Source organism: Poecilia reticulata, linkage group LG23 (assembly GCF_000633615.1).
Source record: "Poecilia reticulata strain Guanapo linkage group LG23, Guppy_female_1.0+MT, whole genome shotgun sequence".
Lineage (NCBI taxonomy): Eukaryota > Metazoa > Chordata > Actinopteri > Cyprinodontiformes > Poeciliidae > Poecilia > Poecilia reticulata.
In genome coordinates, this window is record NC_024353.1 from 4793166 (window position 1) to 4811198 (window position 18033).

Consider the following 18033-nt stretch of genomic DNA (forward strand, 5'->3'; position numbering starts at 1 on the left):
GATGGATGGATGGATGGATGGATGGATGGATGGATGGATGGATGGATGGATGGATGGATGGATGGATGGATGGATGGATGGATGGATGGATGGATAAAACCCTGGTAATACTTTAATCATAGCCATAGTTCTCCAGACTGTTTGGGATCCCTGTTTAATATCTGCCTCAGCTGTTGTCCATCTCTCCACTCTCCATAGCCTCTTATTCTCTGTAACATTTCAGCCTGTCCCCTTTAACCTCATCTTTCTCCCTTACCCTGCTCCCCTCTAATTCCCATTCCTCCTTCTATTTTTACTTCTCCTTCTGTGTTATCTCTATGTGGCACCACTTCAGTACAACTCCCTCCCTCCTTTCCAGACCTTTCCTCCACCTCTCGTCTCTTCTCTCTCAGCCCTCAGTTCCATTTAGGCCCTTCTGTTGGTGTAGGACTTTCCATCCTGTGGCATCCAGGTAGTAAATTGAAATGGTTCTGGGCGCTCCATTGAAGCCTGATTGAATTTAAAAAGAGAAAGTGCCATAAAGAGAACCGCTGGTGAGAGGTCTGTAATACACTGAAGGGCTTCCCAAACTATGACAGTGTTGACAGAGGACTAGAGGAGGAGAGGGCACAGGAGGTGAAGAAGAAAGTAAAGGAAGAAGTAAGGGCAAATCAAGGGTAGAAGGGAGAGACTGCAAGAAAATGAACGATGCAGAGAGAAAAACCGAAAAGAAGGAGAGGACATATAATTGAAAACGTATAAAACTCTTCTGCAGCCTATTACCCATTGCACACAAGCAGAGACAAACACAAAAAAAACCTCAAGTGTGTACCCTTGATAGTGACACCTCACAGAAATGCCTCAATCACGGTTTGCATGGCCTGGAGGGAACGAGGTGACAGGTCTCATATTGGAGGCGGCCAACAAAATGCAATTCCAGGAAGTCAGCTCTAGGGCTGTGTGTCTGTCATACCTACAGCTCCGATAACGCACCCACACATCACATTACGCCGCCGAAATAGCCGCCCCTCGACAAGCAGGGGGCGTCAGCTGAATGAAAGTGGCAATACTTCCCCACACACCCAACGATGTTTGTGGATACATTACTGGCAAGGGGGGAAAGATGATGTTAGGGGTTAAATTATTCATTGATCCCTTCATAGCCTCTCCGAGGCCGGCTTTTTGTAATGCCATGTCTTCGTCTGAGTGTGAGCCGGTGTCCACCAGAGAGGGCTCTCTAGGGGAAAAGGGAGGGAGAGAGAGAGAATGAGATAGAGAGAGGCAACCTTGAGCTAGCACTGACCTTTAACTTTGAGTGTTTCACTTTAAGAAAGTGACAGGTGTGGGGGGCAACGTGTGAGTGGCGAGCTTTTATGCACTTGGCCATATGGGTAAACAGAGAGCCTGTCTATGAAATATTTCAAGTATCAAGATTACCAAAGGGCACTGAGGAGAATGGGAGAGGAAGATGACGGCAAGGGGAACGAGGAGAGTGGACAGGAAGAGTCCCTGCTGGGTACGTTTCAAAGCAGACCATTGGGTTTTAAATTAATTAGCAAGATAATTAACTATAAATGATGTAAATTATTTAATACAATCCGTTAAAGGGCCTGATAATTATACAATCAAACAGTAAAAGGGGTGAAATGCAGGCTGGATTTAAATCTGCAGAAATGCCCTGTCCATGTTTAATTTAATAAGCACGAGTGTTGGGCTGTAACATAAGATGATGGAAGTAGCAGCTTGCTAATCCGTCTTATTTTGAGTTGATGTCTACAAAAAAATATGTAAAGTAAACAGCAGAGGCTGAGGTGAAGATGTGTCTCAATAAAATATAAAAATGTTGGCTGCAGAAAAAGTTTAAATGTGACATTTTAATTTCAATTTCACAAAAACGCCCTACATCTACAGACACATAGCAGATGCAAAAGTATTCTAATTGCGCAAATATGCATACTTGTCAACCTTTTTAAAAAAAAAAAAAAAATATATATATATATAGNNNNTATATATATATAAATCTGGATTGACAGTTTTGTAGCAACAATTATGGCTGCAAGTCTATTTGAAAATGTTTCAACCAACTTTTTATATCTAGTCATTGTTGCTGCACACTTCTTTTTCAAAAGAATTTTGGATGTAAGGCAAAAAATGTTTAACCCAATCTGGCCAGAAGATCTCCTTAGTTATTAGCCACGTCCTCTATATGTCCTGCTGCAAACTGCAAACTCAACTTCTTCGTACGTTCTTTCAAAAAAAGATTTTCTTGTTGAAACCTCTTTCATAAAGGAAAGACTAGTGGACAGCAAAACTAATAGTTCTGCCACCTGAGCAGAGGATCTTTGAAACCTCTTTAAAGCCACTAAAGGCACCGACACCGTTTCCCTTAGAGAGGCTCTGTTTGCCAGCCAGTCATCACTTTATGTGGACAATCATATTTTGGTCGATTTGCAGATGTGCTATGCCGTTTCCATTTTTTTTGAATGATGGATTGAACTGTGCTCTGTGTGAAAACTTGTATTAGATCCCAACCCTGCTTTATCCTTGACCTGTGCGGTGTGCTCCAAGAGGCTGCTTTCAATTGTATTATTAAAAATATATAAATAAGTAAATCTCGTGCCACAACATGAAAAACGTGAGTTGGATAAAAGTGTAAATACTTTCACATGTACTGCACGTTATCTACATATTATAGCTTAACTTTTCAAAAATGGTCACTTGCTCAAGCCTCAACAGCGGCTGAAACATTTTCACAAATGCAATCATAAAAAGAGGTGTGAATGGAGTTCTGTGAGATACAAGGTGGTCGGTCTTGTGAAAAGAGAAGCATGAAGGTTGAGTAAACCCTACTTGACATCAGCTCTCCAATGGCGAGTCTAAAAAAAAAAAAAAACTACAAAAAAAAGTCTCAGGCTGGTAAAATACTATTTGAAAGGTTGGGTTTTAGCCTGCAGCTAGGATTGCCAGAGAATCTGCTCTTGCATTCAGTGGGAAACTCAGTCCACCACTGTGAACCCAGAAAGGATAAAAGTTCTGACTTCGGTGAGTTACCATGGGTCTTAAGGGCCCTGCAACGTAACCCTGATAATAAAGAGTCAATTTGGGGAATATGTTGCAGTGTTTCAATCTGCCTTAAACTATAGCATGAAAGATGGCGCAAAGATGAAAGAGATGAAAAATACAGGGTAAAAGTGCCTTAAGCACACTTGAAGGACCACAACCGTCAAATAACTCACAAATCATCCAACATTTGACATCGGTTTCCAAATCAGACGCCCCATTTTTACATTGAACGCTCTTTAACAGCATTTATCCTGTCACTGAATGCCAGAAGACTGATCTGTTGTTGTGGAGCTTCGTAGCATCAAAAAAGCACAACTATTTAGCTTTTTTTTAAATTTAATCTGTGTGCATTTTTCATCACTTTCGGGACTTAAATTTAAATTTCTGACATGGAAGGAAGTTTGCATTTTTTCCCCAACTGAGAACCATAACCTCCCATTTAGATGCTACTGAACACGCTGAAGGTCATGGATTGAAGATGCAAACAAAAGCATCCACTTTTTTCTGTTGCATATATGAACAGAGTTGTTGAGTGAAAAGAAAAATACTTTCATATGCCAACTTTTAATGAGGGGGAAGCAACAACTGTGTTTTTTTTTTTCCTTTGTCAAAAACCTATTTACTAACATCAGCACCTCGCACCTAGGCTCTGAAACTGACAGTAACAACTCACTGATAAAATGAGACACAACTGATCCATTTTACCTGTCTGCATGACAGCTGGCGGCCCACTCTCTCTCCCACGCCGCGTCCGTCTTGTGGGCCGAGAAATGACAAACTAACCTAATTATCTAAGCAAGTTTTGATTATGAGAGATTCTGGTTCAACAACAAGCTGCAGGATGCAGTCACTGCTATCCCTTTATGTTGCTAAAGCTGACAGCTTTGTCTCCTGGGAGAGAGTGGAAGTTACTGTCTGTGCTGCAACATGTGGGGAACTGAGGATGAAAATGCAATGGAAAGGATTTCAATACACCCGTTTTACTGTCTGTACATTTGTTATAGAAAAATATCTTAAAATACTGTTAAGGGTCGTAATAACATCGTTAAAAGGCTTTTCTGCTATGTGCTTTTTAACTGTTAATGTACATTGCTTTTGGCATGTACTTTTGATCTTTTGATTTTCCTGTTTCTGAAATAAAATAATTTTAATTGTTATTATTCTGTTCTACTTAGCTATAGTCTTCTACTCATTGACCAGTTTATTCTGTTTTCTGTAGCTATTGTGCTGAAGCAGGTTGCTGGAGCTCTTATTACATAGTCAGCATCCAATTAGCAGTTTGGAACAACCACCACAGTCATGCTGATATATATTTTTGGTATCCTACCACATAGTCAGACAACATTTCACCAAAAAAGCTCCTGCAGAGGTATTCGTGCTAAGAGTAACAAAACCATAAAAGTTCCTTTTGGGTGAAAATATCATAATAAAACAAAGCGAGTTTAATATGAATTCATTTTTACAAAGGAGTGTTTTTTGAACACATTTTTGCTTAAAGTTGATGGTAAACTTATTCTACAAAATTACGTTTTTAAAACTTATTGTGCTGGACATATTGAATGCAGAATTTTTTTCTGGCCTTTACATTTAGTCGTTTACTCAACTGTGCCAGTGTCACTGTAAAAAAAAAAAAAAAAAAAGGAAAATAAACAAATAAATCTGAGAGACCGGTGCCACCTCTGCACCAACTCTTAGCTGGTTCAAAGAAAAGCACTTAAGACAAAAAAGTAAAAGCCATTCAGCAACAACATAAATGAAAGAAGTGGTACTAGCACAGGAATAATTATCTCCCTGCCTCTTATTTTCCTGCTGTTCATTTGCTATTATTCATCACATAGTTTACGCTTATTAATGCTCCGAACAAGGCTTGGCTACGAATCCAATTCTTTTTATTTCAGTTCAATCAACATTTCTGAAGTGCTTTCAAAACACTTTCTGCTCTGTTGATACCTGATCAAGTTAAAAAAAGTCATAAATGCTGTGAACAATCATATTAGGAATCACAGAGTCACTGGGAATGGTGAAATGAGGATATGTTTTTGGGGCTACTAAAATAAATGATGTGATTTGTGTCATTCAACGGGTTTCCTTACGTGGCCAAAATTCAGAATAAAGGAGAGAAAGGAACAAACACTCGCTGAATGAGATGTTTCTAGTGACATAACAGTGTGGAGCTCAGCTTGGAAAACCAAACCAGCCTTAGTTTAACACTGTAGTAGAAAAAAATCCCTAATGAAATCATCTCATAATCTATTTAACAGTGATTATGGTTTGGGAAGGTAATCAGGTATGTGAAATTCATCTTTTCTGGAAAAAAAAAAACATTAAGCTTTCATTGGCAGACTGTTTTTCTATGGGTTGGTTTTCTCTGATAAAAATGTGATTACGGAGACTTCAAGTTTAACATTTAGATGACCTTTAGACAATTATTTGTTCAGATTTTTATCAATAATTAAATTAACGGTTGTCGACTCGGGTCTTTTTAATGACGGGAATGTTTCATCTTTGCATGAGGACCCATGGGAGAGCAGGAGATGAGTCGGTGAAAGAAGAGAGCCAGATGAACAAAGAAGACGGTCTGAGCAATAGGATGAGATGATGAGAAACTGAAGTGAGGCAATTAATTAGGCATTAGGACACGTTATCAAGCTTTGGGGAAGCATATATAAAACATGTCTCCAAACAGAAATCCGGTATTTTGTTCACATCATGTCGCTTAAATAAATATTATTCTGCGATAAAACGACTTTCTCAATCTTCCTATAAAAAGTTGATGCGGCTTTAACTCTCGCAGATTTGTAAGAATAGAACCCGCCTGTTCAAATCTCCTTTGTACCGCACACAAAGCAGATGGTGCCATCTATGCTTTTTTAAACCAGCGAGACCCAGCGGACTAAATTCATATCTCTCACATTTCTATCTTTCAGTGTAACGAAGCTTTTGCCAGCCCACATCCTGGAATGCTCTCATTACTGTACCTCGGCGCTGTTGCCAAGGGAGCCGGTGTGATATTCAATACTTCTGTTACCCATCCCTCCAACCTCATTTACACTTGACACCTGACATTTGCATAATGGCCTTGCTCTATCTCCCATCTACTGAAATCTGGGGTGGAGGTGAGGCAAATACAACGGTGCGTATGTGCTGGCGCGCTCCTGCTTGTTTGGTTGTGATGAGCAGGTATGCCGAGCAACGCCGAGGCTGTGCATATGGGCGCGTGATTGCGTTGCAGGCAGGGGTTAAATGACTTCCTTCTTAATTTAGCTCATTAAGCCCCTGGAGAGCTCGGAGTGCGCCGTATTGGTTGATTTGGGACGATTTGCGGAAATGCTGACAGAAACATGTAAATGAGAATGTTAATCAGGGATGCCGTGACCCTCATAACTCAAAAGCAGACATCAGAGCGCCAGGAAAACTGAGGGTGGATATGAATCTTTGTCCTTCTCACGATGTAAGAATTGGGACACTGGTTGGCTGCTCTTGAAATGTCACATTGCCCCAAATAGCTCAGTGCTCTGAAAACAACATTTGGATTAAATCTTGAGAAATACCAGAAAGGTGTTTTTTGTTTGTTTGTTTTTTTTTTAAATTTAAGTATGAACTTCATTTTATTTCTGTTTCTCTCTTCACTGGAAAATTATAAATTGCCATTGATTAAAGTCTGCTTTCAGATTAGAACCAAAAGGTGTTATGATAGATTTAAAAAATAAGACTCAACATGCCAAAGGCACCGAAAGCAAGCAGGCAAAAACATAACCTTCTGTTCAAAACAGAAAGTTATCTAACTTTCTAGATTTTATTTCAGAGAATGACAAACACATTTTTTCAAACAACTATATTAAGATTTTTGCGCAGCATATTTACAGCTATGGCTGCTGTAAAGGAAGACTCGTGACAAATGGATAACCAATTTCATCACCCACACACCAAGCTAACAGAACAGAATCTCCAGTGATGTACATGCATAACTTTTTTTAAATTTAAGCTGTAACGTAGCTATAGCATGTTAAACACTTCATATTTAGCATAAGAGCCATGAGATAAAATAGTAAACCTTCAAAACCACACAGGTGTTATTAACGATACAATTTTAAAACTTGTGATAAGATTTTTGCTTGGAAAAGAATACTTAACTTTGGGGGAAAGAAAAAAAACAAAAAAGCATTTTTAGGTTTTACTTTACACCTATGTTATAGAGAAATATTGGGTTGTTCTGACCAGAACGCCCATGTTTGTCCTTCCAAATCCCCATACTACTGTGAAACCTTTTGGGAATACAAACATATTTTGAATATTGAAGTGTTGGAAAGGTCCAACGCATCTGCAAATACAATCCCCTCCTAAATCTCCCCTCACTGCAATCACACGTAGATGAAAATGTTCAAAAACACAGCAGAATCTCTCTCCTACAGCTATTATCTTTGCATATTCTCCAAATAACAGGGACAGAATATGCTTCTTATAAAGTACCAATTTGTCGCAAATGCTATACTGTACACGTGCGTCCCCCTTGCCCCCTCCTCCCCCACATATCCCTTATTATATTATTATTCTCCCCCATATCCCTTCAAGCCAGAAAGCTGGTAAACTGGAGCTGAGTGAAATGTCGTACTTAGCAAATTGCATTTGAAACCAAGGGGGAATAAATACTACAGATAAAGACTCCTCTAATGTGCTCGGATCCATTAGAAATCTCATATTCACACATAGCAGAAATCACATTACAAGATGCCCCTAATGTTATTTCTCAGGGTTTTTCCTGTAGAATCTTCTGCAAGGCTGAGACACTAACATCAAACAAAATGGATTTTTGCTGGGGTATTTTTTCTTTTTCCCCTCACCTCTCTTCTGTTGTTCATTCGCTTTTATAGTTTGTTCTGGTAGAAATCCCACTAAAGTCATTACTGCTGTAGATGCTTGTTCTGCTTTGTGTGGATGTAATAAATCAAGAAAAAACTGTTTTGTTTCATTTCTTTTTTTTGTGATGAGACCCCCTCGCCTCCCGTCACATGCCTGGTACAGAGCTGCTTCCTCCACTGGTGAAACTATTTCTTTATTAAGCAACAATGTTAAAGCAATTCAATCAATCCGGGCACAGGGTGGCATTCCCACCCCCCCACACACACACAAAGAAAAATGTTGCAAAACATTGTTTATTTTTAAGATGTCTCCTCCAAAAAAGGAGGAGTACAAAAAAAAAAAAAAATCCCAACCCAGAACAAAAACACATTTCAAAAGCATATAGGAAAATGTGTCATGTTAAAACACTGAAAACAAGAAAAACTTTTTCTTATACATGTACAAAAATCTGGATTTTGTTTCTCCGGCTTATAATTCCTTAAGCCAAAGGTAAGGGAATTATAAAGTGTTAAGAATGCCAGTAAACATTGCCAGAAAATTGTCGTCATTCTGCTATAAAGCTTAAGACGAATGTACAATGTTTTATATTCACACAATATTTAGATATGAATCGCACCGTTTTGACTTTTAAAGCTCCTTGTTTTGGCTTTCATTGAGAATTGGCGCATAAATAAGCTGAACAGAAAACTGTATATTTTTCTCATGAGTACAATACAATTAAACAAACAAATTACAGTAAAAAAAAAAAACCCTCAAAACACAACATCTTGTTTGTTATCTTATTCACTTGTATAACGAATGTGTGTGTGTTGGAGAGGAGGGGGGATAAATGTTGATTCTAAATTAGTAAGTGTGAATGCTATTTAGAGTTTGTCTATTTAGCCACAAATACACTGAATGCTGCAGTTAGCTGATACCATCTATCTTTGAAAATAATTAACCGTCCACAAAGATAGATTTACTTATATAACCACCAATTAGGAAGTAAATAATCCTTTCAGAGGGAGTTGGGAGAATTTTAATGAGGTTTAATGACTTGTTGATTGGTTGGTGGGTTTTGTTTAGAGAGGTACACAGAGCAGATGGGCTGGAGAGAGCTTAAACACAAAATGCCTTCATATTATTCTTCCATCATCCATACGCCTATAATACTTGGAGAATATTATGTCTTACAATACCAGAGCAGGCAAATGTGTGTGTATGTGTGTGAGAGCTGCGCAGTGGGTCGAGGCATGTGTGCATGTATGCTTATCTGGAGCTCCGTTCAGCAATCAACCAATACCCCCCTCCCCACTTCAACACACACCCACGCACACACTGGGCTACTTCAGAAGCCCAGGCCCCAGACAGGGTGAGCAGATCAATCAATTACATCTCTGCTCCAGCAATCAAACAAGGTTATTATCAGGCAGCAGCTCACCGACCTGGAAAGGCCTGGCCAATCAAAGGCTGCTGTGATGTGGGGGCTGGCACTCGCTCATGTGACAGTAACGCAGAGTGGCAGGTCATGTTGTCAAAGGAAAGAAAGATGGGAAAGGGAAAAGACGGGCAGCGGAGGCTGAATTCAAAGGGAAAGAACACAAGGACGTGCAGGAGACAATAACAAAAGAATTTCTGTAAATCACCTCATCTCTTGCAGTAAAAGGTGTGCTGCAGAGTTGCCGTGTATCATTTCTCTAGATTTTGGTGTTTTTAATGAGAGGTAGAGTGCTGTCATGCTTCTCATCTTTGTGAGGGTTAGGTCACACACCAGAAAAGTAGACAGAGGTTTGACAAAAAACATTTTCCTGTGCTTTCTCTCTGTGGCTCAGTAATTCTCTTGGCTGCGGCTCCCGCCGGCATTCATTCGAAGAGCATTAAGGGCATTCTGTCCTCCCTCTTCTGTCCTTTCATAGTTTCAGGTCGGAGGAAGAGAGTTAGGCTTGATTAATGTAGAATAGAAGAAATGAGGATCTTCCATTTCATGCAATTTCCTTTTGGTAACAAACTATCCTGTTATACAGATTACTAAAATCTCCCCCCCAAAAAAAAAAAACTTAATCCCCTTTAAAAGCAGCCACCAGGAGCCAATAAGGCACTATGGGAAATGACACTGAAGCGAACAGCATTATGTTAGGTTACCATTTGTCCAAGCACAATTCCCACCTCTAATCTGACCAGTCAACTATTCCCAGCATCTACTATTTTACCCCACGTAAACCTTCAACCCTCCCGGAACCTATAAGCCGACTTCATAAGAAGTCCACTGCTGAGACTAGACCCCCTTAAGCTACGACTGACGACTGTCTGCTTAAGGTGTCTGTTGGACCTGTTGCCTAGGGAACCCAGTCTGATTCCATTATGGGATAGATAAACACAATCAATGAGTTTATCCACCTTCAATACCCGGAGAAAAGACCCCCACAATGATGGATCCAATCTCTTGCACAATATCTAGTGTGTGTGTGTGTAGGTGTGTGTGTGTAGATGGTCCATTGTTCCATTCTTATTTAACTCCATGAAACACCCACAAATTAGGTTATTTGTTGGATTTAACAGTTTTTCACAAGGTTCTATAAATTACAATGACAGTTCTCAGTATTTCAACATATAATTTAGCATGAGATGGGCTTTGTAAGTAAATATTAAGTTCTGAACACTATGATATCCTTGAGTAAAACACCACAGTTTCTCAAGATTTGGGTATTTATTGATGGGTCTTTCATACGTTAAATTAAACATAAAGCTGTAAACTGATCAAATTAAATGTTGCAATAGTGAGGAGCCTCCCAAGATATCAACGAAAGACGATGATTATATTGTTAGCCTTTTACGGGTGAACCAAGGTTGGACGAAAAAAAAAAAAGTCAATGTTTGTTGTTAAACTGCAGACTTTCTGAAGCCTTGCTGTTTTTATCCCTTCATTCTGCTTTTCTCTCCATCATCTTCGCTGCTTTATTTCTGTGTATCCCTCTTCAACCTTTCCAGGGTAAAACCCACCCTTTCTTGAATCTGCACTACGTTTTTAAGAGTTGCTGGTAAAAAAAAAAGAAAAAAGAAAAAAAAGAGAGAAATAGAAGTACTGTTTACTGAGGAAAATCCTCAGAGCGAGTGAGAAAAGATTAGAAAAGAGAGCAAGGGCTGGCGGAGCAAAGCTTTATGTGCACGTATGTGTGAGCAGGACTTAAGGCTAGGCCATCCAGGCTGCATTTTAATAGCCTACCATACAGACATCTCTCAGAGCTTGATGACAGATGTTGAGGGAAAATGTGTCCTGCGTTAGTAATTAAAAGGCACTGGTCTGAAATGAAAACAGAGGCCCAACAACAAACAACTTGGGCATTGCAGCTTCACTGCAGAGAGCACACTTTTATGTTTGAGGCAAGTGATGCGGAGGGAGTTGCAGATAAACTGTTAAATCGCTAATTTATTTCAAAAAGGTGTTCTAATCTACTAATATATTGTTTTATGGAATACATTTACAGATTTCCGTTGAAACTGATTTGTGATGAAGAGGACTTTCTGTAGCAAGGAGTTTGGCATGTTCTCTCTGTGCATGTGTGGGTTCTCTCTGGGTACTCTGGCTTCGTCATACAGTCCAAAAAGCATAACTATTAGAATACTTTACATCTCTCCTTAGGTAGGGGTGTGTGTGTGTGTGTGTGTGTGTGTGTGTGTGTGTGTGTGTGTGTGTGTGTGTGTGTGTGCGTGTGTGCGTGCGTGTATGCGTGTGTGTGTGACACAGTAGTTGTTGTTTACAACCTGCGCCGAATATAATCTCACCTTGAAGCAGCAGAACATAGCGATCGGCATTCCTGTCAGCTACAAACAGGGAACCGAGGCTACAAATTGCACAGGCTCACCCAAATTGGACAGTAATAGACTAGAAAATATGCCATGTCTGGCAAGTCTTGGTTTCAGCCGCAACATTCAGTTAGCAGGGTCATTGTTTAAACACGACTCTGTCCGTGTCCATCTCTTCAACAGCAATATTTTATCCATCATCTGACTGTTAAACCCAGCTGAACAATTCATCATCATGTGACAAAACTCAATCTCAAAACTCTTTTAATCTTCAGGAATTCACTGTACTCCAACGGCCCTCGCAGTCGTCAAATCTCAAACCAATAAATGCCTTTGGAATGTGAAAGAACAGGAGATTTGCATCATAGATGTGCCGGACCAATCCGCAGCAACAGCAGCATGATGAAACACCATGCAGTTGCGCATACTTGGCGTTATGTCAAAACAGACTAGAATCTCTAAGGAATGTTTCTGACACACTGTGAAATCAGTGGAATGAATGTAGTGAGTCTAGGTAACAAAATAAATCAATAATAACAGAAACGTATATGCAATTCATTTTGGAACAATAGGATTCTCAATAAGCCTACACATCGCTACCCTCTATTCAGTTCAAAATAAAGTCATCATTGAGCCTTTTCACGTGAAGGCTATGTCAACAAAAAAAAAAAGTGAAAAATAATTTTAAAAAATAACTTTCCAAGTGGACAGCGTAACAAAACACCTTGAGAGAAAAACCTTGTTTAGTTTATTACATGTATTTTACATCTGCTCTTGCTCTTAGTCCTTTCTTGGCATATGTGCACTACAGAAGAAGGGGAGTTGATAATTATGTGAAATTAGTGCAGATTCACCGTGAGTGTCATTTTCACCGCAGGTTGCACCAGTGGGAGGCAGAGCCTTTCTGTCCCTTTTCTCAAATCTCTGCTCCATCCACTCCCATCGCTTGTCCCATTGTGCTTCTCTTTGCACCCCCCACAGGCACCTTGTCAATCTCCCAACCTCTGACTCTTTCCCTACACACTCACACTTTTAAATCCATGCATGCATGGACGCTTGCATCAGGTGTAACTTCACGTTTCAGTTTAATTTCAAATGTGAAACCAAATAGGAGAACAAAAATGAAGGCTTTGCAGCAGGAAAATTAAAGTTTTTTTTAAATGTATTTTATACAAGACCAGTTGTCATGTTTTGGCAATATGTTGAATAGAAACATTAAAGAAAAGGAGAACCTAGATTATGTAGTGCACTATGTATTCAGAGTTATTTAAATATGCCTAAACAGAAATCTGATCGCTTTCCTTTAATCTAATTAACATCACTATAAATTATTTTTTGGAAATCATTGAATCATTGGAGATAATACGATTTCATTTAATTTATTGAAATAAATTAAATGAAAATTTTAATTTGGGTGCAATAAAGGAGTGCTGAGTGCGTACTTTGAGAAATCTATGCTGTTTACGTTGACGGTTCAATATTTTATACCTGACTATGAAGAACAGAACAACTGTGCACGTCTTCCAAGCTGAGAAAAATTCCTGACAACAAAACCGCAATCAATATCAAAAGTAGAAAAAACTGGGCCCTAACTTTGGGTAGAAGTTTTACAAGTAAAACAAATCAAAATAATAGTTTTAACTTGAACACTCTTAACCAAAAAAAAAAAAAATGCATCAAAAATAGAAAAGGAGATGAGCTGTCAGGTTCTTTAAGGAAGAATGTGTTTAGAGTTGCACCCAGTTGCTATTGCTCCAGCCACTGTACAAAGTTGCTGTTGCAAAAGATGAAGGCAAAACAAAAACAAAAAATGGAAAATCACTGCTTTGTTTCGAACAGTACTGAAGGCTATGCTGCTCTAAAGGAAAAAAAAGGCCACCCGCTGCTGCACAGCTGCAGTCAGCTCTCTGTTGGTGTGTCTGCTTACTTCACCTGTGTGCGCTGGGCATTAAAACGCATCCCTCTTTTCAGCTCAGCAGCCGCACAGCCTTAGATGTGTGTTTTAAAGTGCGTCAAGAGGAGAATCGGCATGATGTCATTTTTTTTTTTCTTCCTGCCTGAGGCGTGCAGTCCTCAGCAAAATAACAGAACTGTGAAAGTGATTTGTTGACTCTCACTGTAATGATCAAACTAAAATTATAAATGGTGCTGCTCAAAAGTGTTCACCCCACTACAAATTTTCCCTTTTTTGTCAGACTTAAATGTTTCGGATAAAACTGATTTTAATAATGGATAAAGAAAACCTGAGTCAATGAAAAAAAAAAAGGTTTTGAAGTTATCATTTTATTTACTTAGTCTTTTATTTACTTTATTTACGGAGTACAAAGCCGGTTTGGTTTGGATAGCAGCTTTACTGAATTAAATCAGAATTAGCAAAATCTGAAACATTTAAGTGTGACAAAAACAGAAGACTCTTCTCGTAGAACTGTAGCTGAAAACTTTCTTAGCCATTTTAGTTTACAAAGTCAGAAACACAAACGGGCATATTTTAAAAAACACACACACACAACTGCTTGCAGTCGTATTTAACTACATATTGTATTACCACTTTAAAAAATTATGAAGGTCACTGGCTGAGAAATCTCTTTGCTGGCAGTGAGCATGCATATTCGTTCCTCGTCACTCTTCGGATTGTTAACAGGGGAAGATTGGAAGCCCGCTGAAACTTTTCAAAATGCCAGCTTCGTCCGGAGATGCAAATACCACCCAAATGTCAGCAGAAGACCCCACAAGTCAAACTAAATTGGCTGCTAGAAGCACAAACACTTCCTCATGCACCATATTTGTGTGCACGCCACTTTAAAGACAGAGCAGTGAACTGGAGAGGCACCGGTCAGGCTTTTCCTGGCCGATATGTTTGTATGGTTTTCTTACCTGCTGATTCCCATTATAACATTTTTTTTTCTATTTAAAGTAAATAATGTAGTACAGTTTGAAACAAGAGTGAATTGTGCTGTTGGTGGATACTTGTGATCCATCAAAAATGGTGTAATTTCTTACTTTTGATGCATGTTGTGGATTGGGTGAGAATAATCAGAATTTCTGGAATTTGATCTGCTGAAAAATGCCCAGTTCTGATGTCTGGTTGATTACACAATGTATTCAAAGTATAGTTATTTCAGACAACCATATAGAATCACAGTAACAGTAATTGCAGAAAAAAAAGCAGCTTCAAACACTGATCAATCTTATAAGTCCACTCCAGCTCCTTTCTCTAAAATGAATCCATGTTCCAGCATTCAGCCAAAGGGAGGAGATGATGGCAGCGGGCAGATCAAAGCAACCCAGATGTCCCCTCGCCACCTCAAGGTGTTTCCAAGGGAGCCTGAGACCGTTCAAAGTCAGGCGGGATATATAAACCTACGAGCATCTTCTATATTAGGAAGGCAAAATAAGATTTGTGAACATATAAAAATAAAAAGCGTGGCATCGCTCAATTTTAGGATCGAGAACTTAACACAGCCCCTAAAAACATTTGCAATCAAACATTAAGACTAGAATGTTTTATCTCCCACGCACTGACACTAATCTTTCGACCCCCAGCGGCTTTTGCCATTAATGCTGCCATGAGTGGCATGACTGGCTGCAGGAGACACGGTGATCCATCAGCGGAGTGCCAGAGCTTCGCCATTAGAAAATCATCTGCAAACAACAGCGCTCCATTGGCACTAAAGGCCCGGAGAAACCAGGTGGAAGAGAGAGAAAGAGGAAGAAAGGAGAGCGCCTCGTGTTCAAGCTCAGTTTGCTTTGATTGATATGAACCATTACAGACAACACAGGAGAAGCAGGAAGGAAGCTAGGCACCGTTTTATTTTTGGTCATTTATTCAGACGAAAGCTCGGAGATAGTGATGTTAATATGGTCTGAATGTCAGGGGGGAAAAAACAAAAGTGCGAAGCGTTGGGGCGTGGAGGCAGTTTTCAATGCTTTATTAACATGACATTACCAACACTCCATATAGAAGGGGAGGCACAAACACGAAACGGTAGCTTCTGTGAACTCACTTCTAAATTTGTTGGGGAAGAAAATAAACATTTCTGCAGTCATTTTTTTGCAGCCTTGTGATAAAAAAAAAAACATTGCTGAGAAACTATTGGGATTTTTTAAAGTATAAAACAACCATAATTTCTCCCAGTCTGGAGCTTCAAGGTAAATCCTGCCTCATGGGCCGAGGATCATCACGAGCATGGTGATGGATCATCCTACAACTAGACAGCAGGAGCTTGTTAATGAACTGAAGGCACATGGGACCAGAGTCCAGCACAGCACTGGTAAGAAGGCCCCTTCTGTAAAAGCAACTGACTCCCGCTGATTTTGCCGCAGAACGTTGATCATTTAGAGAAGGTGCTGTTGTCAAAAGAGACCACAATGTGTCTCAGCTAGGTCTGAAGAAATTGAAGTGCTGAATTTAGAACAAAAAAAGATGCAGGCACATAAGCATGGAGGTGGAAGCATTACGCTTTTGGCTTTTTTTCTTTTCTGCTAATAGTAAAAGACGGCTTTAACACACTGGAAAGCCACTGGTCACTCACGTGTCATAAACTCTTTAAAGAAAACCTTTCGTCCCTCAACCAGAACACTAAAGATGGAACTTGGTCATTTTCAAGCTTGAGTCAAGATTAGAGGCACACAAAGGTATTGGAGTAAGTGGTCATAGCAACAAATGTTCAAACATAAAGCCTACAGAAAAAAAATGGTTCAAGTTTTGAGTCCTAAGCAGCAGACACAAAGCTTCTTTAGAAAAAGCAGATTTCTCAATTAGGTATGAAATCTTTTTTTTTTTTCTGGATTTTTGGTTTATATTTTCTCTCTTTTCAAACTATCAAAAATAATAAAAAAAATACATATTTTAAGTGTCTCAAAATAGAAATTCACCAGTGGACGACTTAAGTGTTTTCCTAACTCTACATAAAAAAACTGGGTACTTAATCTTCTTCTTAATCTAAACAGATAACGTGTGTTCAATGACTATTAATCAATTAGACCAAAGCTGTATGGCTGCTGTCAATATAACTCAAGCAGAAGGAGATGTGAGATGGTTATAGTTACTGAAATGCAATCTGTTTGCTGGCCTAATTTGATTCAATTCATTTAAAAGCCCGTTTCACGATTTAGCAGTAGAGAAATACAACTATTATATATATTTTTTTGTACTTTTAAATAGTATGTTTATTCACCATCTGGTACAATAAAACCTTTGTTAACCTGACAAACTACAGCAAATTTAGAGTAGCAAAATCCATCTTTAAGCATTATAAAAATACAGCATGCTATAAAAAAAAATCATATGCATGTTTGGCTGTCTGTGGAGGAAAGCAACTTCCCATTATAATGGATCCTAAAAGGTAATGCGTCACTGCCTGAACGCCAATTCAATCAAAGGGTTTCGGTATTAGATTTACTCTGCTCTACTGGGACTATCGCACTGTCCAAAAAACTACCAGATATACAGAATATTAACACAAAACCAGACCTTCAGATGAAAACAATCTACAAGGAAAATAAAGCAGGACTGGCAGTCAATCCCAATTTTAGATTTGTACGGAAGAACAGACGTGACACACGTCGTTTGAAATCTTTGATGTATGATACTCTGTTTAACGTAAAACAGCCAAAATCAATAGCTGGTCACTGAGAGGCCGCGTAATATCATTAGTTTTACATTTTAGTGGTACTGAGTCATGTCCCAAGCATCGTAGGTCTTAAGTAGCTTGACCATCCTTCTCTGTCAGACCAGCATGACAAAAGAGACACTTCACACAAGGAGGCAACTTGTACGAATAATGAGTACAGTCTAAAAATATCTTCAGTTAAGAACACAGTTTTATCGTTTAGACTTTACTGTTACATTCTCTATTTTCTCTCCTAAACTTTTTCAGTTATTTATTATTTTTTGCTGGTTCTGTGTTAAAAAAACAACAACAAAATCACAAACATATTCAGATTCTCTTTTTTTTGTTTGCTTTTTTGGTGGGAAATATAGGGAACTGCTCTTTGATTTACCTTAAAAGAGGCTGGAAGATCACGGTGATGTTCCTCGCTCCCGGCTTACACACAAACTTCATTTCTCCACCTTCGATCAGGTTGTCATCAGCACCACCTGAAGCACAGGGAACAGAGGAGTTACTTAAGAATATCCAAACAGGCAACTGGAAGTGCCAGCACTGCAGTGAAACCATCGATAAAGTTGCAGTGAAAATTAGTTTGGTCTCGATAGGACTCTTAATAACCATTATAAAACTCTGGCTTTTAGAAATACAAATTGTTTCCCCTGTTCTATTTGTTTCACATGTTTGGAAAAAATCCCAACACAATTCTGAATACTTAGCTTTGTTATATATATCTAAA

At 39.0% G+C, this 18033-nt stretch overlaps 1 protein-coding gene across 2 annotated transcripts in view; it reads right to left on the reverse strand.

The window, feature by feature from the left end:
- The window catches only part of exoc4 (exocyst complex component 4), a 112908-nt gene that overhangs the window by 54757 nt on the left and 40118 nt on the right, over window positions 1–18033 (reverse strand). For both annotated transcript variants that reach the window (XM_008400669.2, XM_008400670.2), the window contains exon 11: window positions 17689–17785. In XM_008400669.2, coding sequence (XP_008398891.1) covers window positions 17689–17785 — 97 coding nt within the window. The remainder of the gene's footprint in view (window positions 1–17688; window positions 17786–18033) is intronic.